The 23976-nt window shown below is 51.7% G+C and overlaps 1 protein-coding gene across 1 annotated transcript in view; it reads right to left on the reverse strand.

Annotated features, from left to right (window-relative positions):
• ITGB5 (integrin subunit beta 5) overlaps positions 1-23976 on the reverse strand; it is a 102725-nt gene that overhangs the window by 67412 nt on the left and 11337 nt on the right. Inside the window, exons 2-5 of the mRNA XM_038742544.1 lie at positions 16606-16691; positions 14586-14790; positions 14091-14340; positions 6568-6736 (exon numbers count right to left, since the gene is read on the reverse strand). Of these exons, the coding sequence (XP_038598472.1) occupies positions 6568-6736; positions 14091-14340; positions 14586-14790; positions 16606-16691 (710 nt within the window). The remainder of the gene's footprint in view (positions 1-6567; positions 6737-14090; positions 14341-14585; positions 14791-16605; positions 16692-23976) is intronic.

Consider the following 23976-nt stretch of genomic DNA (forward strand, 5'->3'; position numbering starts at 1 on the left):
CAAAGAATGTGGGGGACAAAGTCCAGTACTTGGCTGTACCTAGACCCTTGGCCGGTGGTGGTGACCAGCTGCCTGGCCGGGCCCCGGACTGTCTGGCCGGAGGGCGGGGCTGCAGGACAGAAAGGTTGTCCACACTATCACCGGCCTTGGGGCCCAGCCGGCGGACGGGCTCGGACCCCCACGCCCGGAGAACCGAGGCCCAGAGGGTCCGGTGAACGGGCCGGGGTCTGGCGGCAGGCCGGGAGCCCGGGCCATCCGACCACCGGGGCCCCGCACGCTGGTCACCGAGGCCGCCACCACGTGCGGCCATCATTCCATTAATGGTACTTACTGAGCGCTTACTGTGTGCAGAGCACTGTACTAAACAACTGGGAGAGGACAACAATAAACAGACGCATTCTCTGCCCACAGTGGGTTTGCAGTCTAAAGGGGGAGATAGGACAATAATAATAACAATGATGGCACTTATTAAGCGCTTACTATGTGCAAAGCACTGTTCTAAGTGCTGGGCAGGTTACAAGGTGATCAGGTCGTCCCACGGGGGGCTCACAGTCTTCATCCTCATTTTACAGATGAGGTCACTGAGGCCCAGAGAAGTTAAGTGATTTGCCCAAAGTCACACAGCTGACAATTGGCGGAGCCGGGATTTGAACCCAGGACCTCTGTTTCCAAAGCCTGTGCTCTTGCCACTGGGCCACTTTCCACTAGCCACGATGGGTCCTGGGGACAACTCCAGCCCATCAGGGTGGGTGGGTCAGAACCCCTGTCCCCTCACCCCACCCCACGGTTCCGATTCCCACAAAACTTAGCCAATACAGCCAGATCCAGCCGCGGGTCCTGAGGGACACAGACATGCAGACAGACAGACAGACTGATGGACACCCGGGGTCTGCTTGGGGTCCGGGGAGGATCAGAGATGGAGGGGGGAGAGTCGGGGTATAAGACGATCCAGACTTAGTGCAGAGAGTCAGGTGGCTTGGGTCATGGGGGGAGAGTCAGGGAGGGAGAGAGGACAGTTAAGGGGGTGGGATGGTCCAGGCTGGGTTAAGAAGCAGCATGGTATAGTGGATAGAGCATGGTCCTGGGAGCCAAAATGTCATGAGTTCTAATCCTGGCTTTGCCACTTGTCTGCTATGTGACCTAACTTCTCTGGCCCTCAGTTACCTCATCTGTAAAATGGGGATCATGATTCCGAGCCCCACGTGGGACAGGGACTGTGTCCAACCCAATTTGCTGGTATCCATCCTAGTGCTTAGTACAGTGCCTAGAAAATAGTAAGTGCTTAACAAATGCCATAATTATTATTATTAGTATTACAGGGGGGAAGTCGGGGATGGAGAGGGGAGAGTCAGGGATGGAGAGGGGAGAGATAACCGGGTTTTCCTAAAGATGGGGTCGGGAACTCAGTCACCGCACTAACATTGAAAGGACCCTGGCCAGCAAAAGAGTAGCGTTAGTTGGGCGACCAGAGAGACCAAGATGATTTAGTCACAAAGGCAAGCTCCCCGTTCACTCAGACCTTCGCGCCCTCCATTTTATAGTTCTTGAATTGGGGTATCAGAATCTATTCCTGAAACTTAACTGATAATATTCATGATTATTATAATATTATAGAAACCGGGCTATTTGTAATGCACTGACCTACGTGCCAAACATCGTACCAAGTGATGAGGTAGATTCAGTCAAAACAGATACAAGTATATGTTTGTACATATTTATTACTCTATTTATTTTACTTGTACATATTTATTCTATTTATTTTATTTTGTTAATATGTTTTGTTTTGTTGTCTGTCTCCCCCTTCTAGACTGGGAGCCTGCTGTTGGGTAGGGACCGTCTCTCTATGTTGCCAACTTGTACTTCCCAAGCGCTTAGTACAGTGCTCTGCACACAGTAAGCGCTCAATAAATACGATTGAATGAATGAATGAATAAGGACAGAGAGGGAAGAGTCAGGGATGGAAAGCAGGATGTCGGGGAAGGAGAGGGGAGTCAGAGAAGGAGGGGGGAGTCAGGGATGGAGGGAAGAGTCAGAAAAGAAGAGAGACAGGGACAGAAGGGAGAGAAGGCAGGGAGGAATCAGGGAAGGCAGGAGGGAGTCAGGGAAGGAGAGGGGGGTCAGGAATGGAGGGAAGAGTAAGAGAAGGAGGAGAGAGATGGGGACAAAGGGGAGAGACAGGAACAGAGGAGTGAGAGAGGGACAGAGGGGAGAGTCAGAGAAAGAGGAGAGAGTCAGGGAAGGAGGGGAGAGTGGGAGAAAGAGGAGAGCATCAGGGAGAGAGAGCAGGGAGAACGGGTGTGGGCGGTGGTATTCCAGGCCGCGGAGCTCTGGGAATCTGGCCAGTTGGTTTGTTGTGGAGCCAGTACTCCACCCGCCTGGCCCGGCCCGGCCCAGCCCAGCACAACACAGCTCAGCACAGCACATTCCTGGGACAACAAAACCGATGGGGGAGGGGGAGCGGGGGAAGGCAGGAGGAACGGGACAGATGATCCTGTCCCCTTCCCCCACCACCCAACGGGCAACCTGGCCCAGGCCGGCATCTCAGGTTTGGAGGAGGACGAAGAGGAGGTGGAAAAGGAGGAAGAGGGGAAGGAGGCCAAGGAGCAGGAGGTGGAGCAGGAGGTGGATGAGGATAAAGAGGAAGAGGAGGAGGCCAAAGAGGAAGAGAATGAGAAAGAGGGGAAAGAGGAGGAGGAGGAGGATAAGGAGGCCAAGGAGAAGGAAGAGGATGAGAAGGAGGATAAAGGAGGAGGAGGAGGAGGAAGAAACTGAGGAGGAGGAAGAGGAAAAGGCTGAGGATGAGGAAAAGTATGAGGAGGAGGATGAGAAGGAGGACAAGAAGATGGAGCAGGAGGAGTCCAAAGAGGAGAAGGATGACAAGGAGGATAAAAAGGAGGAGGAGGAAGAGGTGGAGGAAAAGGAGGAGGAAGAGGTGGAGGAAAAGGAGGAGGAGGAGGTGGATGAGATGGCGGACAAGGAGGAGGAGGAGTTAGGGGGGAGAATGCTGAGCAGGACACCAAGGAGGAGGAGGATGAGAAGGCCAAGGCGCAGCAGGAGGAGGAAGAGGAGACCAAGGAGCAGGAGGAAGCTGAAAAGGTTGTGAGGAGGCAGTGCCTCCCTCGTGGGTCCAGGGAGCCGGGGAAGGCGTGGATTGAGGGGCCGCTGACTCTGCCCATGCCGACTGTGTGACCTCGGGCTGGCCCTGACCCCTCTCTGGTCCTCCATTTCCCCACCTGTACAATGGGGAGGTGGTCCCCGTTCCCCCTCCCTCTCAGCCCAGGAGTCCCTGTGGGAGGGCGGGGGGACACACACCCAGAGACCACGTCCAGTCATCTCCTGCTGTATCGTCCCTGGGGTCAGCACAGTGCTTGACACACAGTAAGCACTGAATCAACCCTGGAACTGAGGGGGTACAAGGCACCCTGCACAGCCCCTGTCTGGTCATCAATCGATGGTGTTTCATTCATATTTATTGAGCGCTTACTGTGTGCAGAGCACTGTACTAAGCGCTTGGGAAGTACAAGTTGGCAACATCTAGAGACGGTCCCCACCCAACAGTGGGCTCACAGTCTAGAAGGGGGAGACAGAGAACAAAACAAAACATATTAACAAAATAAAATAATTAGAATAAATATGTACAAATAAAATAGAGTAATAAATCCATACAAACATATATACATATATACAGGTGCTGTGGGGAGATGAAGGAGGTAAGGCGGGGGGGATGGGGAGGGGGAGGAGGGGGAGAGGAAGGAGGGGGCTCAGTCTACTGGTGTTTACTGAGCACTTGTGGGGTGCTGAGCACTGTACCGAGCGCTGAAGCCCAGAGCTTAGAACAGTGCTTTGCGCATAATAAGCGTTTAATAAATGCCATTTTTAAAAAAAGTCACCCTGAGAGTCCTGGAATCCCAGAGTCCGAGCCAGGAGAAACAGGAGTGGGTGGGCAAGGGTCCCTCACGTGTCCCCAGAGCCGCAGCTGGAAGCTCGGGCCCCACCCCCCGCCCCTCCGCCAACCGCCCCCGTTCCCATCACGTCAGCTCACAGCTTTTGGCCACATAATAATAATAATAATGGTATTTGTTAAGCACTTACTATGTGCAAAGCACTGTTCTAAGTACTGGGGGGCGGGTACAAGGTAATCCGGTTGTCCCACGTGGGGCTCACAGTCTCAATCCCCATTTTACAGATGAGGTAACTGAGCCACAGAGAAGTTAAGTGACTTGCCCAAAGTCACACAGCTGATAAGTGGCAGAGCCGGGATTAGAACCCATGACCTCTGACTCCCAAGCCAAGTTTTTTTCCACTGAGCCATGCTGCTTCTCTAAACACCACATCATCATTCATCGGCTATTTGAACGCTTCTATCTGGGAATTATTTTATATTGAGTGAATATCTGTCTCTCCCACTAGACGGAAAATGTTTGCTTTGAGAGCAGGCGTGGTGACGACAAAGCCTATCATCCTCTCCCAAGTGCTCAATCCAGTGCTCTGCACACAGTAGATGGTAAGCATCTACTGGTAAGATGGTAAGTAGATGGTAAGTCTTTCAGACTTTGAGCCCACTGTTGGGTAGGGACTGTCTCTATGTGTTGCCAATTTGTACTTCCCAAGCGCTTAGTACAGTGCTCTGCACATAGTAAGCGCTCAATAAATACGATTGATTGATTGATTGATTAAGCACCTTGAGGGCAGGGATGGTGTCTTTGAACTCCATTGTCCCCTCCCCAGCACCCAGCACAGTGTTCTTCACCCAGTAAACTGTCAGCTCCTTGAAGGCAGTGGTAATCCCCATTTGACAGATGAGGGAACTGAGGCACAGAGAAATTAATAATAACGATGGTATTTGTTAATTCTGTCTCTCCCCCTCGTCCCCCTCTCCATCCCCCCATCTTACCTCCTTCCCTTCCCCACAGCACCTGTATGTATGTATATATGTCTGTACATATTTATTACTCTATTTATTTATTTTACTTGTACATATCTATTCTATTTATTTTATTTTGTTAGTCTGTTTGGTTTTGTTCTCTGTCTCCCCCTTTTAGACTGTGAGCCCACTGTTGGGTAGGGACTGTATATGTTGCCAACTTGGACTTCCCAAGTGCTTAGTACAGTGCTCTGCACACAGTAAGCGCTCAATAAATCCGATTGATTGATTGATTAAGCCCTTACTATGTGCCAGGCACTGGGGTGGATACAAGCAAATCAGGTTGGACAAGGTCCCCGTCCCACGTGGGGCTCACAGTCTCCATCCTCATTTTACAGAAGAGGTAACTGAGGCCCAGAAAGGTGAAGCAACTTACCCAAAGTCACACAGCAGACAAGTGGCGGAGCCTGGATTAGAACCCATGACCTCCCGGGCCTGTGCTCTATTCACTATGCCATGTGGAGGTGGGATTCGGACTGTCTCTATCTGTGGCCGAACTGTACTTTCCAAGTGCTTGGTACAGTGCTCTGCACACAGTAAGCGCTCAATAAATACGATTGAATGAATGAATTTGAACCCCGGTCCTTCTGACTCCGGGCCCATGCTCTACCCACTAGGCCACGCTGCTTCCCAGCTCCTCCCCTCCCACCCTGGCCCCGCTTCCCTGAAGTCCCGGCTTGTCCCCACAGCCCCCCGGACCCCTCCACGTGCCCCCCGCGGAAGAGTCGGCCTGGGCAGGGGGGCATCTCGGCCACCTTCTGGGGCTGAGTTCCAGCCCCTCGGGCCCAAGGCAGACCACCCTCCTCGCCCCGCTTCAGCCCATGCGGCCCGCGGCCCGGTCAGCCTGCCGCCCAGGGCCGCCCTCGCCCTCCCCATTTCACAGGTGGGGAGGGTGAGGCCCAGAAGGCGCAGACACCGGCCGGAGACAGAACTAGGACCACCACATTAACCAGCTTCCATCACCCATAGCTCTCAAGTCTGTGAAACTGTCTCCAGCCCTCTGGTCCTTGAGCTGACGAGTTACCGGGTTGTCGGTTCTCCCCAGTGACAGCGTGGACGCCCAGCAGGAGGAAGGTATAATAATAATAATAATAATTATGGTACTTGTTAAGCACTTACTCTGTGCCAAGCACTGTTCTAAGGGCTGGGGTAGATACAAGTTAATCAGGTTGGACACAGTCCGAGTCCCAAATGGGGCTCACAGTCTTAATCCCGACTTTACAGATGAGGGAACTGAGGCCCAGAGAAGTGAAGTAATGATAATGAATAATTAGGGCATTTGTTAAGCACTTACTATGTGCCAGGCACTGTACTAACTGTTGGGGTGGATACAAGCCAATCAGGTTGGACACAGTCCTGTCCCATGTGGAGCTCACAGTCTCAATCCCCATTTTACAGACGGGGTGACTGAGGCTCAGAGAAGTGAAGTGACTCGCCCATGGTCATGCAGCAGACAAGGGGTGGAGCTGGGATTAGAACCCAGGACCTTTTGACTGCCAGGCCTGTGTTCTACCCACTTAGCCACGTTGGTTCTCACAAGCCACACCACTTAGTGGCATGGGAGGGGACCTCGTGTCCGCGCTGAGTGTGTCCACGCCGTGTCCACGCTTCATGAGGCCGGGCGGGCGGGGCGGGGAACTCACCGTGCACACGGCTGCCTGCAGGATGGCGTCGAAGCCGCCCTCGGGCGCGTCCCGGTTCCGGGAAACTCTCTGCTTCTGCACCTCCTCGTTGAAGCGTCCGACCTCGTCCGTGAGGGCCAGGAGGTGCCGGAAGCCGAAGGCCGGGACGCAGCTGGGGAACAGCTTGTACCTGCAGGGTGCGTAGGCCGCTCCACCACTCAGGGCCCCGGATTCGGATCCGGCCACTTCCGACCCAACGCCCTCTGACTGGGCATCCTCTGACCCGACGCCCTCCGACCGGACGTCCTCCTATCCAATGCCCCCCTCCTACCTCACCTCCCTCCTCTCCTTCTCCAGCCCAGCCTGCACCCTCCGCTCCTCCGCCACTAATCTCCTCACCGTACCTCGTTCTCGCCTGTCCCGCCATCGACCCCCGGCCCACGTCATCCCCCGGGCCTGGAATGCCCTCCCTCTGCCCATCCGCCAAGCTAGCTCTCTTCCTCCCTTCAAGGCCCTGCTGAGAGCTCACCTCCTCCAGGAGGCCTTCCCACACTGAGCCCCTTCCTTCCTCTCCCCCTTGTCCCCCTCTCCATCCCCCAAATCTTACCTCCTTCCCTTCCCCACAGCACCTGTATATATGTATATATGTTTGTACATATTTATTACTCTATTTATTTATTTATTTATTTATTTTACTTGTACATAGCTATTCTATTTATTTTATTCTGTTAGTATGTTTGGTTTTGTTCTCTGTCTCCCCCTTTTAGGGAAGCAAGCGTGGCTCAGCGGAAAGAGCCCGGGCTTTGAAGTCAGAGGTCATCGGTTCAAATCCCGGCTCTGCCACTGGTCAGCCGTGTGACTTTGGGCAAGTCACTTCACTTCTCTGGGCCTCGGTTCCCTCATCTGGAAAATGGGGATGAAGACTGTGAGCCTCCCGTGGGACAGCCTGATCACCTTGTAAATTCCCCAGCGCTTAGAACAGTGCTTTGCACATAGTAAGCGCTTAATAAATGCCATTATTATTATTATTATTTTAGACTGTGAGCCCACTGTTGGGTAGGGACTGTCTCTATATGTTGCCAATTTGTACTTCCCAAGCGCTTAGTACAGTGCTCTGCACATAGTAAGTGCTCAATAAATACGATTGATGATGACCGGATGCCTTGTGTTCCAACACCCTCTGACAGGAAGCCCTCTGACCCAAAGCCCTCCGACAAGTCACCCTCTGACCTAACGCCCTCCAACTGGACACCCTCTGACCCAATGCCCTCCAACCGGACATCTTCTGATCCAATGCCCTCCGACCGGATGCCTTGTGTTCCAACACCCTCTGACAGGAAGCCCTCTGACCCAAAGCCCTCCAACAATTCACCCTCTGACCTAACACCCTCCAACCAGATAATAATAATAATGTTGGTATTTGTTAAACGCTTACTATGTGCCGAGCACTGTTCTAAGCGCTGGGATAGTTTACAAGGTTATTAGGTTGTCCCACTTGGGACTCACAGTCTTCATCCCCATTTTCCAGATGAGGTAACTGAGGCCCAGAGAAGTGAAGTGACTTGCCCAAAGTCACACAGCTGACAAGCGGTGGAGCCGGTATTAGAACCCACCACCTCTGACTCCCAAGCCCAGGCTCTTTCCACTGAGCCACGCTGATGCCCTCTGACCCAACGCCCTCCGGCCCTCAACCAATCAATCGGGAGTATTCATCGGGCGCCTACTCTGTGCAGAGCACTGTGTGACCGCTGCCTACAGCAGTGTTACTAAACTGGGTATCTAGCGGGGGCAATGTGAGTGCCCAACAGCTCAGGTGGCAGAAGGGCTGAAGTGACAGTTGGGGTGCCTGTAAGGCAGGTGAGGGGTGAGGGTAATCAGGGAAGGCATCCTGGAGGAGATGTAGAAGCAGCATGGCCTAGGGGAAAGACCACAGGCCTGGGGGTCAGAAGGACCTGGGTTCTAATCCTGGCTCCGCCACTTGTCTGCCTTGTGACTTTGGGTATGTCACTTCACGTCTCTGTGCCTCAGTTACCTCATCTGGAAAATGGGGATGATGACTGTGAGCCCCACGTGGGCCAGGAATTATGACGAACCCAATTGGCTTATATCTACCCCAGTGCTTAGAACAGTACTTGACATATAGTAAGTGCTTAAAAATACCATCATTATGATTATTAATTATTTCAAATGCCATTATTATTATATTATTATTATTATTACTATGTGCTTTCGGGAGGCTTGGAAGATGGGCAGAGTGGCGGTCTGTTGGGTATGAAGGGGGAGGGAGATCTGAAGTAGTGGGAGGGCGTGAGCCAGGGGTCGACGGTGAGATAAGTGAGAATGACATCCAGTAAGTAGCTTAGGTAAGTAGGGGTGAAGTGGGAGACCAGCAAGGTGAGGTAGGAGGGGGTGAGCTGATTGAGCGCTTTAAAGCCAACAATGAGGAGTTTCTGATTGAGGTGGAGATGGATGGGCCACCAGTAGAAGTTTCTGAAGAGCGAGAAGATGTGGGCTGAACGGTGGTTTATAAAAATGATCCGGGCGTCAGAGTAAAGTGTGGACTGGAGTGGGGAGAGGGAGGAGGCAGGGAGATTACCTCCTTCCCTTCCCCACAGCACCTGTATATATGTATATATGTTTGTACATATTTATTACTCTATTTAGCCCTCGTCCCCCTCTCCATCCCCCCATCTTACCTCCTTCCCTTCCCCACAGCACCTGTATATATGTATATATGTTTGTACATATTTATTACTCTATTTATTTATTTATTTATTTAACTTGTACATATCTATCCTATTTATTTTATTTTGTTAGTATGTTTGGTTTTGTTCTCTGTCTCCCCCTTTTAGACTGTGAGCCCACTGTTGGGTAGGGACTGTCTCTATATGTTGCCAATTTGTACTTCCCAAGTGCTTAGTACAGTGCTCTGCACATAGTAAGCTCTCAATAAATACGATTGATGATGATGATGATGATGATATATGTATATATGTTTGTACATATTTATTACTCTATTTATTTATTTATTTTACTTGTACATATCTATTCTATTTATTTTATTTTGTTAGTATGTTTGGTTTTGTTCTCTGTCTCCCCCTTCTAGACTGTGAGCCCGCTGTTGGGTAGGGACCGTCTCTATCTGTGGCCAACTTGTACTTCCCAAGCACTCAGTACAGTGCTCTGTACACAGTAAGTGCTCAATAAATATGATTGATTGATTGACCTATTGAGCGGTTAATAATAATAATGGCATTTGTTAAGCGCCCACTATGTTTTGTTTTGATCTCTGTCTCCCCCTTCTAGACTGTGAGCCCACTGTTGGGTAGGGACCGTCTCTATGTGTTGCCAAGTTGGACTTCCCAAGCGCTTAGTACAGTGCTCTGCACACAGTAAGCGCTCAATAAATATGATTGTGAGCCCACGGTTGGGTAGGGACCGTCTCTATATGTTGCCAACTTGTACTTCCTAAGTTATTACTCTATTTATTTATTTATTTATTATTACTCTATTTACTTATTTATTTATTTTACTTGTACATATCTATTCTATTTATTTTATTTTGTTCGTATGTTTGGTTTTGTTCTCTGTCTCCCCCTTTTAGACTGTGAGCCTGGGTAGGGACTGTCTCTATATGTTGCCAACTTGGACTTCCCAAGCGCTTAGTACAATGCTCTGCACACAGTAAGCACTCAATAAATACGATTGATTGATTGATCAGGAAGGAGGCTGATGCAGTCATCCAGGAGGGACAAGATGAGCAAGTGTATTGATGTGATAGCAGTTCGGATGGAGAGGAAACGGCGGATTTTAGCCATGGCGTGAAGGTTGAACGGACAGGATTTAGTGATGGATTGAATATACAGGTTGAATGAGAGAGAAGAATAGAGGATAATGCCAGGGTAATGGGCTCATGAGAGAGGGAGAATGGTGGTGCCATCTTCAGTGATGGGAAAGTCAGGGGGAGGACAGGGTTTGGGTGGGAAGATAAGGAGCTCTGTTTTAGACACGTTAAGCTTGAGATGTCAGTGGGACATCCAAATAGAGATATCCTGAAGGCATGAGGAAGTGAAAGACCGCAGAGAAGAAGAGAGGTCAGGGCTGGAGAGGGAGATTTGGGAAACACCCACATAGAGATGGGAGTTGAAGTATGGGAGTGAATTAGTGCCACAAGGGAGTGGGTGTAAAGAGAGAATAGAGGGGGACCCAGAACTGAGCCTTGAGAGAGCCCCGTAGTTTGAGAGTGGGAGGCAGAGGAGGAGTCTGTGAAAGACTGAGAGTGAGCAACCAGAGAGAGATAAGAGGAGGAGAACCAGGAGAGGACGGCGTCAGTGAAGCCGAGGTTGGATAACGTATCCAGGAGAAGGGGGGTGGTCCACGGTGATGAAGGCAGTTGAGAGGTCGAGGAGGATGAGGATGGAGTAGAGGCCAGCGGATCTGGCAAGAAGGAGGTCATTGCTGACCTTTAAGAGGGCTGCTTCTGTGGAGTGAAGGGGACGGAAGCTAGATAAGAGGGGTCGAGGAGAGAAGCAGCGTGACAGTGGAAAGAGCCCGGGCTTGGGAGTCAGAGATCATCATCAATCGTATTTATTGAGCGCTTACTATGTGCAGAGCACTGTACTAATTAGATCGTGGGTTCTAATCCTGACTCTGCCACTTTTCTGCTGTGTGACCTTGGGCAAGTCACTTAACTTCTCTGTGCCTCAGTTACCTCACTTGTAAAATAGGGATTAAGACTGTGAGCCCCATGTGGGACAACCTGATTCCCTTGTATCTACCCCAGCGCTTAGAACAGTGCTTGGCACATGGTAAGCACTTAACAAATACCATCATCATTATTATTATTAGAAACGAAGAGAGGAAGTGGAGGCAGGGGGTGTAGACGACTCGCTCAAGGAGTTTGGAGACAAATGGTCAGAGGGAGATGGGGCGGTAACTGGAAGGAGCTGTGGGGTTAAGGGAGGGCTATTTTAGGACAGGGGAGACGTAGGCTTGTTTGAAAACTGTGGGGAAGGAACAATTGGCGAGTGACCGCTTGAAGATGGTGGTCAGGGAGGGGAGAATCAATCCATCAGTGGTATTTATTGAGCGCTTACTGTGTGCAGAGCACAGCGTGGCCTAGTGGAAAGAGCCAGGGACCTGAGTCCAATAATAATAATAATAATGGTATTTGCTAAGCGCTTTCTATGTGCAAAGCACTGTTCTAAGCGCTGGGGAGATACAAGGTGATCAGGTTGTCCCACGGGGTGCTCACAGTCTTAATCCCCATTTTACAGATGAGAGAATTGAGGCCCAGAGAAGTGAAGTGACTTGCCCAAAGTCACACAGCTGACAAGTGGCGGAGCCGGGATTTGAACCCATGACCTCTGACTCCAAAGCCCGGGCTCTTTCCACTGAGCCACGCCACTTCTCTAGCTCCCAGCTCTGCCACCTGCTGCTACCCTGGGCAAGTCATTTCACTTCTCTGTGCCTCAGTTAGTGGCTAGAGCCCAGGCCTGGGGGTCAGAAGGTCATGGGTTCTAATCCCAGCTCCACCACTTGTCTGCTCTGTGACCTTGGGCAAGTCACTTCACTTCTCGGGGCCTCAGTCGTGGATAGAGGATGAGCCTGGGAGTCAGAAGGTCATGGGTTCTAATTCCGGCTCCACCACTTGTCTACTATGTGACCTTGGGCAAATGACTACACTTCTCTGTGCCTCAGTTCCCTCATCTGTAAAATGGGGATTGAGACTGTGAGTCCCACATGGGACAGGGACTGCGTCCAACCAGATTTACTTGTATCCACCCCAGCACTTAATACAATATCTGGCACAGGGTAAGTGCCTAAACATCACAATTATTAATTTTTATTATTATTATTATCCATTCATCCATTCAATCATATTTATTGAGTGCTTACTGTGTGCAGAGCACTGTATTAAATGCTTATTATCACTATCACAAAATGGCTTGTATCTATCCCAATGCTTAGCACAGTGACTGGCACACAATAAGCACTTAAGGAATACAGTGCTTGGAACATTAGTAAGTGCTTAGCAAATACCATTATTATTATTATTTCTAATAAAATAATAATAATACCAATAAAATGGGAATTAAGATTGTGAGCCCCATGCGAGACAGGGACTGGGTCCAACTCGATCATCTTATATCAACCCTCATGTTTAGTAGTGTGCTTGGCACATAGTAAGTGCTTAATGAATATCATATGTGTATTACTTTATTTACTTATTACTCTATTTACTTATTTATTTATTTATTTTACTTGTACATATCTATCCTATTTATTTTATTTTGTTAGTATGTTTGGTTTTGTTCTCCGTCTCCCCCTTTTAGACTGTGAGCCCACTGTTGGGTAGGGACTGTCTCTATATGTTGCCAACTTGGACTTCCCAAGCGCTTAGTACAGTGCTCTGCACATAGTAAGCGCTCAATAAATACGATTGATGATGATGATGATTTAGCTTTAATTCTATTTGTTCTGACGACTTGACACCTGTCCACACGTTTTGTTTTGTTGCCTGTCTCCCCCTTCTAGACTGTGAGCCCGTTGTTGGGTAGGGACCGTCTCTATATGTTGCCAACTTGTACTTCCCAAGCGCTTGGTACAGTGCTCTGCACACAGTAAGCGCTCAATAAATCCGATTGAATGAATGAATATTAGAGGGCAAAGGGCTGGGGTCAGAGAAGCAGGGGGAGGGGCTAGATTTCCGAAAACTGGTGGGTGACGGCTACTTCATGGGTTACGCTTGGGGACTGTAGGGGTGGGCCGTGGGGACGGGGTGGGGGGGATGTGGGAGAGGAGCAGTGTTGCTTAGCAACGGAGAGGGCTGACCGGAGCCCCAAGGGTGCAGTGGGCGGGGCCAAGGGTGATTCTCCCAGGGGTCCCCCTCCAGGTCTGGACTCCCAGCTCCTGGTGGATCACCTACTTTGGATCATGGTGGCACTAACGGGCCGAGGAGGAGGGCACGGTCTGGAGGCTGGCGGGCCGGAGGGCGTCAGCTTGGAGAACACTGGGCCAAACTTAGGATGGAACATCCAACACCTCTGACCCTCCCCTCTCCATCCCTGACTCTCCCCAGTGACCCTGCACGGACCATCCCACCCCCCTGACTCTCCCCTCTCCATCCCTGACTCTCCCCAGTGACCCAGGACGAACCATCCATCATTCCTGACTCTCCCCTCTCCATCCCTATATCTCCCCAGTGACCCAGGATGAATCATCCATCATTCCTGACTCTCCCCAGTGACCCAGGACGAACCGTCCATCATTCCTGACTCTCCCCAGTGACCCATCCATCATCATCCCTCCCTCCCTGCTCTCCATCTCTGACTCTCCCTAGTGCTCAGTAGAGCCGTCCCAAACCCCCGACTCTCCCCTCTCCATCTCTGACTCTCCCCACAGTGACCCAGCAAAGTTCATCCTACCTCCCCGACTCTCCCTCTCCATCCCCGACTCTCCCCAGTGACCCATCGCGGACCGTCCCCCAACCCCCGACCCTCCGATCTCCCTCCCCAACTCTCCGGCCCCCCGGCCTCCCGTACCCGATGCAGGGGTTGTCCCGGTAGCGCGGAGCCGTGTAGGAGAAGGGCGACGTGCTCTTGTCCACGAAGGAGCCGAAGCCGAGGCGGAAGTTTCTGGTGAGCGAGCGCATCTCCTGAGCCAGCCGGGTGCCCAGGTGGCGGATGGCGTCCAGGTCGTCCTTCATGGACAGCGACAGGTCCATCAGGTAGTAGAGGTCCAGCGGGTAGTCCTCCACCGGGCGCACCTGAACCCGGACCCGCGCCGCCTCGCCTGCCGGGCACAGAGCCGCACCGTCGCCGGACCTTTGGGCCCACTCCCTCTCCTCCCATCATCATCATCAATCGTATTTATTGAGCGCTTACTATGTGCAGAGCACTGTACTAAGCGCTTGGGAAGTACAAATTGGCAACATATAGAGACAGTCCCTACCCAACAGTGGGCTCACAGTTGGGTAGCCCACACAGCCCCACACCCGCTGACCCAATCCCCCCGCTCGGGGCGGCTCCTTGGCTCACCCGGCCTGAGGTCCACGGCGATCTTCTGCGGGTTGATCTGGGTGAGCTGGTCCAGGGCGTGTCCGGAGGCCCTGGTGCTGAGGGGCTGGTCCTGAAGGACGTGGACGCTCGTGCGGGGGCCCTCCAGCTCCCCGCCACAACTGCCCCGGGCCAGATTCTCTCGCAGATCACAGCGTGGCAGCTCCGACTGGGGTCCGCCGTAGTCCTGCGGGCACGGGCGGAGGGGGTCGGGGGGATGCGGGCCAGCACTCCCAGAAGCGGGGCACTACTACCTGCTGAGCGACTGTGAAAGTGGGGCCCTGTGCTGGGAGCCTGTTGGGTGGGTCCCTTCAAGGCCCTACTGCGAGCTCACCTCCTCCAGGAGGCCTTCCCAGACTGAGCCCCTTCCTTCCTCTCCCCCTCGTCCCCCTCTCCATCCCCCCCATCTTACCTCCTTCCCTTCCCCACAGCACCTGGATATATGTATATATGTTTGTGCATATTTGTTACTCTATTTATTTATTTTACCTGTACGTATTTATTCTATTTATTTTATTTTGTTAGTATGTTTGATTTTGTTCTCTGTCTCCCCCTTTCAGACTGTGAGCCCGCTGTTGGGTAGGAACTGTCTCTATATGTTGCCAGCTTGTACTTCCCAAGCGCTTAGTACAGTGCTCCCACATTGAGCCCCCTGCTTCCTCTCCCCCTCCCCATCCCCCCCCCACCTCCTTCCCCTCCTCACAGCACCTGTATATATGTTTGTATATATATACATATACATATATATGTATATATGTATATATACATATATATATGTTTGAACATATTTATTATTCTATTTATTTTATTTTGTTAATATGTTATGTTTTGTTCTCTGTCTCCCCCTTCTAGACTGTGAGCCCACTGTTGGGTAGGGACTGTCTCTATATGTTGCCAACTTGTACTTCCCAAGCGCTTAGTACAGTGCTCTGCACACAGTAAGTGCTCAATAAATACGATTGATGATGATGATGATGTGGAGGGCTGTGCTGGGCGCCTCCTGTGACCACGGTACTGAACTGGTGCCTCTCTCATTCATGCATTCATTCGAAAGTATTTATTGAGCACTTATTGTATGCAGAGCACTGTACTATGCGTTTGGGAGAGTCAAATACAAGAATAGGCAGACACATTCCCTGCCCACCATAATAATCATAATAATAATGGCATTTATTAAGCGCTTACTATGTGCAAAGCACTGTTCTAAGCGCTGGGGAGGTTACAAGGTGATCAGGTTGTCCCACGGGGGGCTCACAGTCTTAATCCCCATTTTACAGATGAGGTAACCGAGGCACAGAGAAGTTAAGTGACTTGCCCAGAGTCACACAGCTAACAATTGGCAGAGCTGGCATTTGAACCCATGACCTCTGACTCCAAAGCCTGGGCTCTTTCCACTGAGCCACGCTGCTTCTCTAGTTTAAGGTCTAGAGAAGTCTAGAGAAGCTGACGGTCCAGCCAGAGCACTGTACTGCTTGTCTCCTGTGATCTGAGCACTCTACTGGGCCACTCCTGAGGCCAGGGTGTTGTACTAGGCACCTCCAGTGACCAGAGAGCTGTACTGGTTGTCTCCTCTGGACAGAGCACTGTACTAGGCACCTACTGTGGCCAGAGTCTTGTCCTGGTGCTCGGCACTTAGTACAGTGCCTTGCATATAGTAAGTGCTTAACAAATACCATAATTAGTACTATGCTGGACCTAAATGCTGGACTGAGAGCAGGGAGCGCTCCTCTGGCCCCCAACTTTCTGCGGGCTCCCTCTGGACCCTTTCTGGATGATGCCGATGATGAGCAATGTTGCTCTGCACATAGTAAGCGCTCAATAAATACGATTGATGATGAGCCACTGAGCCACGCTGCTAGCCTTCAGCGGTGTGGTTCTCTGGCAGGAGGGGAGTTGCCCCTCCAGGCGAGCAGAAGCCCCCCGAGGTCAGAGGTAGAGATGTGTACGTGGGCAGCGCTAAGCACAGCCTCGGGGGCCCGGAGTACGGAGCACTGTCCCTTACCTCTTTGGAGCACCAGGCGCAGTGAGGGTGGAGCAGCAGACACTCCTCACAGGACGAGGCACTGCCCCGCGTGCACACGTTGAGGCCTGCGGGCGTCAAGGAGACGGATATGAAGGCCGTTCGCTCGCCGGAGAGAAGCCAATCCCAAGATGCCCACATGGGACAACCTGATCACCTTGTATCCACCCCAGGGCTTAGAACAGTGCTTCGCACATAGTAAGTGCTTAACAAATGCTATTATTGTTATTATTATGCCCCATCACAGCCTGCCCAGAACCCCAGCCCCGGCCCACCCAGCCCCCAAACCTCAAGTCCTGGTCCACCCAGGTCCCACCAAATCCCAAGAGGCTGGCCCGCTCAGCTCCCCAAGTCCCCCCGGCCCGGGACTAAGTCTCCAAAAGGACCCCAGAACGTTGGAGGAAACTTGCGTCGGGGGGGTGTCAGAGGGAGGGGCCATCCAACACCCCACATTACCCAACACAGACCATTCAACAACCCGCATGAATCATCTAACACCCCTGGTGACCCTACAGGGACCATCTGACACCCCTGACTCTCCTCTCTCCCTCCCTGACTCTCTCCCAGTGTCCCAGCACAGATCATCCAACCCCCTTGGCTCTCCCCTCGCCATCCCTGACTCTTCCTAACGACCCAGCACAAACCATCCAACACCCCTGATTCTCCTCTCTCCATCCCTGACTCTTCACCGTGACCCAGCATGGAGCATCCAACCCCCCAATTCCCCGCTTCCATCCCTGACTTTTCCCAGTGACCCAGCGTGGACCATCCAACACCCCCAACTCTCCCCTCTCCATCCCTTACTCTTCCTAATCATGCAGCATAGACCATCCAACATCCCTGATTCTCCCCTCTCCATCTCTGACTCTCTCCAATGACCCAGCCTGGACCATCGAATACCCCTGATTTCCCCCTCTCCACCCCTGACTCTCCTCAGTGACCCAGCCTGGACCATCCAAGTCCCCTCATTCCCCACCCCCCATCCCTGACTCTTCTCAGTGACCAAGCACGGACTCTCAAATGCATCCGACTCTCCCCGCATTGACCCAGCATGAACCGTCCAACACCCCTGACTCTCCCCTCTCCACCCTTGACTCCCTTCTGAATGAGAAAAGGCCAACCAACACCCCTGACTCTTACCCAGTGACCCATCATAGACCATTCACCATTTTGACTCTGGCTCAGTGACCCAGCACAGACTTAGAACAGTGCTTTGCACATAGTAAGCGCTTAACAAATGCCATCATCATCATCATCATCCAACACCCCTTACACACAGTGACGCAGAACGAACCATCCAACATTTCTGACTTCCCCCCTCCATCCCTGACTCTCCCTCAGTGACCCGGCACGGATCATCCCACACCCCTGACTCTTCCCCTCTCCATCCCTGACTCTGTCTTAGTGATCCAGAATGGATCATCCCACATCTCTGTTCATTCAATTGTATTTCTTGAGCGCTTACTGTATGCTGAGCACTGTACTAAGCGCTTGGAAAACACAATTCGGCAACAAATAGGGACAATCCCTACCCAACAAAGGACTCACAGTCTAGAAGGGGGGAAGAAGACTTTTCCTTCTCCATCCCTGACTCCCCCAGTGACCCACCTCAGACATTCCCACACTCCTGACTCTTCCCCTCTCCATCCCTCACACTCCTCAGTGACTCATCACAGACCATCCAGTGCATCTGACTCTCCTGTCAGTGATCCAGCACGGACCCTCCCGCCCCCGACTCTCCCCTCTCCATCCCTGACTCTCTCCCAGTGACTCAGTACGAACCATCCAACACCCCTGACTCTCTCCTCCCCATCCCTAACCTCTCCCTTAGTGACCCAGCATGGACAGTGGTCCAGGGGGTCTGTCTGCTTCCTCTGTTCCTGCCGGATTATAGCCTCTGGGCTCCCAGGACAAATGGACACCCCACCACCACCGCCCCTGGGACTGGGCAAGAAGTGTTTCCAGTGGTTTAGGTTGAACCTGCCCTGATCGTGCTCTGGCCCCAGGGCCACTTGGGGCTAATAATAATAATAATAATAATGATGGCATTTATTAAGCGCTATGTGCAAAGCACTGTTCTAAGCGCTGGGGAGGTTACAAGGTGATCAGGTTGTCCCACGGGGGGCTCACAGTCTTAATCCCCATTTTCCAGATGAGGGAACTGAGGCCCAGAGAAGTGAAGTGACTTACCCACTAATGTTTGCTCCAGTTTTTTTTGTGGCATTTATTAAGCGCTTACTATGTGCAAAGCACTGTTCTAAGTGCTGGGGAGGTTACAAGGTGATCGGGTTGTCCCACTGGGGGCTCACGGTCTTAATCCCCATTTGACAGATGAGGCAACTGAGGCCCAGAGAAGTGAAGTGACTTGCCCAAAGTCACCCAGCTGACAATTGGTGGAGCTGGGATTTAAACCCATGACCTCTGACTCCAAAGCCCGTGCTCCTCGTTGGCTCCTGGCCCTGTGACCCCCAGCCCCGGGCCCCCAGCCTGCCTCTCCCGGCCTGCACCCTGGGGCTACCGTCAACTCCGGTTGAACCTGGCTATCGGCTCCTGGTCCTGTGATCCTCCAGCCTTGGGCCTAAGCCCGGGGCTAACACCAGCCCTGGTTCACCCTGGCTAATAATAATAATAATTAATAATTATAGTATTTATTAAGCACTGTTCAAAGCGCTGGAGTAGATACAAGCTAATCAGGTTGGACACAGTCCCTGTGCCACATGAGGCTCCCAAGCAGCGTGGCTCAGTGGAAAGAGCCCAGGCTTTGGAGTCATTCATTCATTCATTCATTCAATCATATTTATTGAGCACTTACTGTACTAAGCGCTTGGGAAGTACAAGTTGGCAACATATAGAGACGGTCCCTACCCAACAGAGGGCTCACAGTCTAGAAGGGGGAGACAGAGAACAAAACAAAACTTATTAACAAAATAAAATAAATAGAATAAATATGCACAAATAAATAGAGTAATAAATACATACAAACAGGTAAGGCGGGGGGGGATGGAGAAGGGGTGGAGGGGGAGAGGAAGGAGGGGGCTCAGTGTGGGAAGGCCTCCTGGAGGAGGTGAGCTCTCAGTAGGGCCTTGGAGGGAGAAAGAGAGGTAGCTTGGCGAATGTGCGGAGGGAGGGCATTCCAGGCCAGGGGGATGACGTGGGCCGGGGGTCGAGGTCATGGGTTCAAATCCCAGCTCCGCCACTTGTCAGCTGCGTGACTTTGGGTAAGTCGCTTCACTTCTCTGTGCCTCAGTTACCTCATCTGCAACCTGATCACCTGGTAACCTCCCCGGTGCTTAGAACAGTACTTCGCAATCAACCAATCAATCGTATTTATTGAGCGCTTACTGTGTGCAGAGCACAGTACTAAGTGCTTGGGAAGTACAAGCTGGCAACATATAGAGACAGTCCCTACCCAACAGTGGGCTCACAGTCTAGAAGGGGGAGACAGAGAACAAAACCAAACATACTAACAAAATAAAATAAATAGAATCGATAGGTACAAGTAAAATAAATAAATAAATAGGGTAATAAATATGTACAAACATATATCCATATATACAGGTGCTGTGGGGAAGGGAAGGAGGTAAGATGCGGGGGATGGAGAGAGGGACGAGGGGGAGAGGAAGGAAGGGGCTCATAGTAAGCACATAGTAAGTGCTTAATAAATGCCATCATTATTATGATTATTCCCATTTTACAGATGAAGGGACTGAGGCACAGAGAAATGAAGTGACTTGCCCGAGGTCATTCAGCAGACAGGTGGTGGAGCTGGGATTAGAACCCAGGTCCTCCGACTCCCAAGTCTGTACTCCAGCCCTGGGTCCTCACCCCGGGCTAAAATCCGTTCCATTTGACCCTGGCTACCGGCTCCTACTTCTGTGATCCCCGGCCTGCCTCTCCCGGCCCTTGCCATGGGCTAACATCAGCTCCGATTCGAGAGAAGCAGCGTGGCTCACTGGAAAAGAGCCCGGGCTCTGGAGTCAGAGGTCGTGGGTTCCAATCCCGGCTCTGCCAATTATCAGCTGTGTGACTTTGGGCAAGTCACTTCCCTTCTCTGGGTCTCAGTTCCCTCATCTGGAAAATGGGGATGAAGACTGTGAGCCCCACGTGGGACAGCCTGATCACTTTGTAACCTCCCCAGCGCTTAGAACAGTGCTTTGCACATAGTAAGTGTGCTTACTTACGTCATCCCCCGGGCCTGGAATGCCCTCCCTCTGCCCATCCGCCAAGCTAGCTCTCTTCCTCCCTTCAAGGCCCTGCTGAGAGCTCACCTCCTCCAGGAGGCCTTCCCAGACTGAGCCCCTTCCTTCCTCTCCCCCTCGTCCCCCTCTCCATCCCCCCCAACTTACCTCCTTCCCTTCCCCACAGCACCTGTATATATGTTTGTACATATTTATTACTCTATTTATTTAGCTTGTACATATCTATTCTATTTATTTTATTTTGTTATTATGTTTGGTTTTGTTCTCTGTCTCCCCCTTTTAGACTGTGAGCCCACTGTTGAGTAGGGACTGCCTCTATATGTTGCCAATTTGTACTTCCCAAGCGCTTTGTACAGTGCTCTGCACATAGTAAGTGCTCAATAAATACGATTGATGATGATGATGATAGTAAGTGCTTTAATAAATGCCATTATTAATTAATTAATTAATTAACATCTGCTCCAGCTGACCCTGGCTACCAGCTCCTAGTCCTGTGACCCTCAGCCTGCCTCTCCTGGCTAGCGCCGTACAGATCTTCCAGCGAGCCTGGGGCCGGAGTCCAGAGGCTGCTCTCTCCCCGCCGACCTCTTTACACACTCTACACCCGTGACTAGCAGCTGGGTGCCACCACCCTCTGCACATGATGATGATGATGATGGCATTTATTAAGCACTTACTATGTGCAAAGCACTGTTCTAAGCGCTGGGGTGGTTACAAGGTGATCAGGTTGTCTTAAGACCAGTGACTGTACCCCAGAGCTCCGCCCAGGGCTCTGCACATACTCTAGATTCTTGACCAGAGGCCTCCACACAGGACTATGCACACACTCAAAACTGTGACTGGCATCTGTGTATCCCAGCCTGTTGCAGAGGGTTCTGCGCACTCTATAGATCCGGGACCAGTGGCCGCGCACCACGGTTCTCCGCTCAGGGTGCCTTGAGAAGCAGCGTGGTTCAGTGGAAAGAGCCCGGGCTTTGGAGTCACAGGTCATGGGTTCGAATCCCGGCTTTGCCACGTCTGCTGTGTGACCTGGGGCAAGTCACTTAACTTCTCTGAGCCTCAGTTACCTCATCTGTAAAATGAGGATTAAGACTGTGAGCCCCAAGTGGGACAACCTGATCCCATTGTTTCCCCCCAGCGCTTAGAACAGTGCTTTGCACATAGTAAGCGCTTAACAAATGACATCATCATCATTCTGTGCACACTATGGACTGTGACCCACAGTTGTGTACCTCAGCAGTCGTGTACCCTGCACACACTCTAGACCTGTGACCAGTAGCTATGTATCCCAGTGTTCTGCAAAGGGCTCTGCATACACTATAGACTCACGAGCAGCACCTGTGTACCCCAGTGGTCTGCATGCGTGCAACCTTGGTGTCATCCTCGACTTCGCTCTCTCATTCACCCCTCACATCCAGGCCGTGACCAAAACCTGCCGGTCTCAGCTCCGCAACATTGCCAAGATCCGCCCTTTCCTCTCCATCCCAACCGCTACCCTGCTCATTCAAGCTCTCATCCTGTCCCGTCTGGACTACTGCATCAGCCTTCTCTCTGATCTCCCATCCTCGTGTCTCTCCCTACTTCAATCCATGCTTCATGCTGCTGCCTGGATTATCTTTGTCCAGAAACGCTCTGGGCATATCACTCCCCTCCTCAAAAATCTCCAGTGGCTACCAATCAATCTGTGCATCAGGCAGAAACTCCTCACCCTGGGCTTCAAAGCTGTCCATCACCTCGCCCCCTCCTATCAATCAATCAATCAATCGTATTTATTGAGCGCTTACTATGTGCAGAGCACTGTACTAAGCGCTTGGGAAGTACAAATTGGCATCACATAGAGACAGTCCCTACCCAACAGTGGGCTCACAGTCTAAAAGGGGGAGACAGACAACAGAACCAAACATACCAATAAAATAAAATAAGTAGGATAGAAATGTACAAGTAAAATAAATAAATAAATAAATAAATAAATAGAGTAATAAATATGTACAACCATATATACATATATACAGGTGCTGTGGGGAAGGGAAGGAGGTAAGACGGGGGGATGGAGAGGGGGACGAGGGGGAGAGGAAAGAAGGGGCTCAGTCTGGGAAGGCCTCCTGGAGGAGGTGAGCTCTCAGCAGGGCCTTGAAGGGAGGAAGAGAGCTAGCTTGGCGGATGGGCAGAGGGAGGGCATTCCAGGCCCGGGGGATGACGTGGGCCGGGGGTCGATGGCGGGACAGGCGAGAGCGAGGTACAGTGAGGAGATTAGTGGTGGAGGAGCGGAGGGGGCGGGCTGGGCAGTAGAAGGAGAGAAGGGAGGTGAGGTAGGAGGGGGCGAGGTGATGGACAGCCTTGAAGCCCAGGGTGAGGAGTTTCTGCCTGATGCGCAGATTGATCGGTAGCCATTGGAGGTTTTTAAGGAGGGGAGTAATATGTCCAGAGCGTTTCTGGACAAAGATAATCCGGGCAGCAGCATGAAGTATGGATTGAAGTGGAGAGAGACACGAGGATGGGAGATCAGAGAGAAGGCTAGTGCAGTAGTCCAGACGGGATAGGATGAGAGCTTGAATGAGCAGGGTAGCAGTTTGGATGGATCCTACCTCACCTCCCTTCTCTTCTTCCCCAGCCCAGCCCGCACCCTCCGCTCCTCCACCGCTAATCTCCTCCCCGTACCTCGCTCTCGCCTGTCCCGCCATCGACCCCCGACCCACGTCGTCCCCCGGGCCTGGAATGCCCTCCCTCTGCCCCTCCGCCAAGATCGCTCTCTTCCTCCCTTCAAGGCCCTACTGAGAGCTCACCTCCTCCAGGAGGCCTTCCCAGACTGAGCCCCTTCCTTCCTCTCCCCCTCGTCCCCCTCTCCATCCCCCCCATCTTACCTCCTTCCCTTCCCCACAGCACCTGTATATATGTATATATGTTTGTACATATTTATTACTCTATTTATTTTACTTGTACATATCTATCCTATTTATTTCATTTTGTTAGTATGTTTGGTTTTGTTCTCTGTCTCCCCCTTTTAGACTGTGAGCCCACTGTTGGGTAGGGACTGTCTCTATATGTTGCCAATTTGTACTTCCCAAGTGCCTAGTACAGTGCTCTGCACATAGTAAGCGCTCAATAAATACGATTGATGATGATGATGTGACCAGTACCCCTGTCTCTGGTCCCA

This window comes from Tachyglossus aculeatus, chromosome 1 (assembly GCF_015852505.1).
Source record: "Tachyglossus aculeatus isolate mTacAcu1 chromosome 1, mTacAcu1.pri, whole genome shotgun sequence".
Classification (NCBI taxonomy): Eukaryota; Metazoa; Chordata; class Mammalia; order Monotremata; family Tachyglossidae; genus Tachyglossus; species Tachyglossus aculeatus.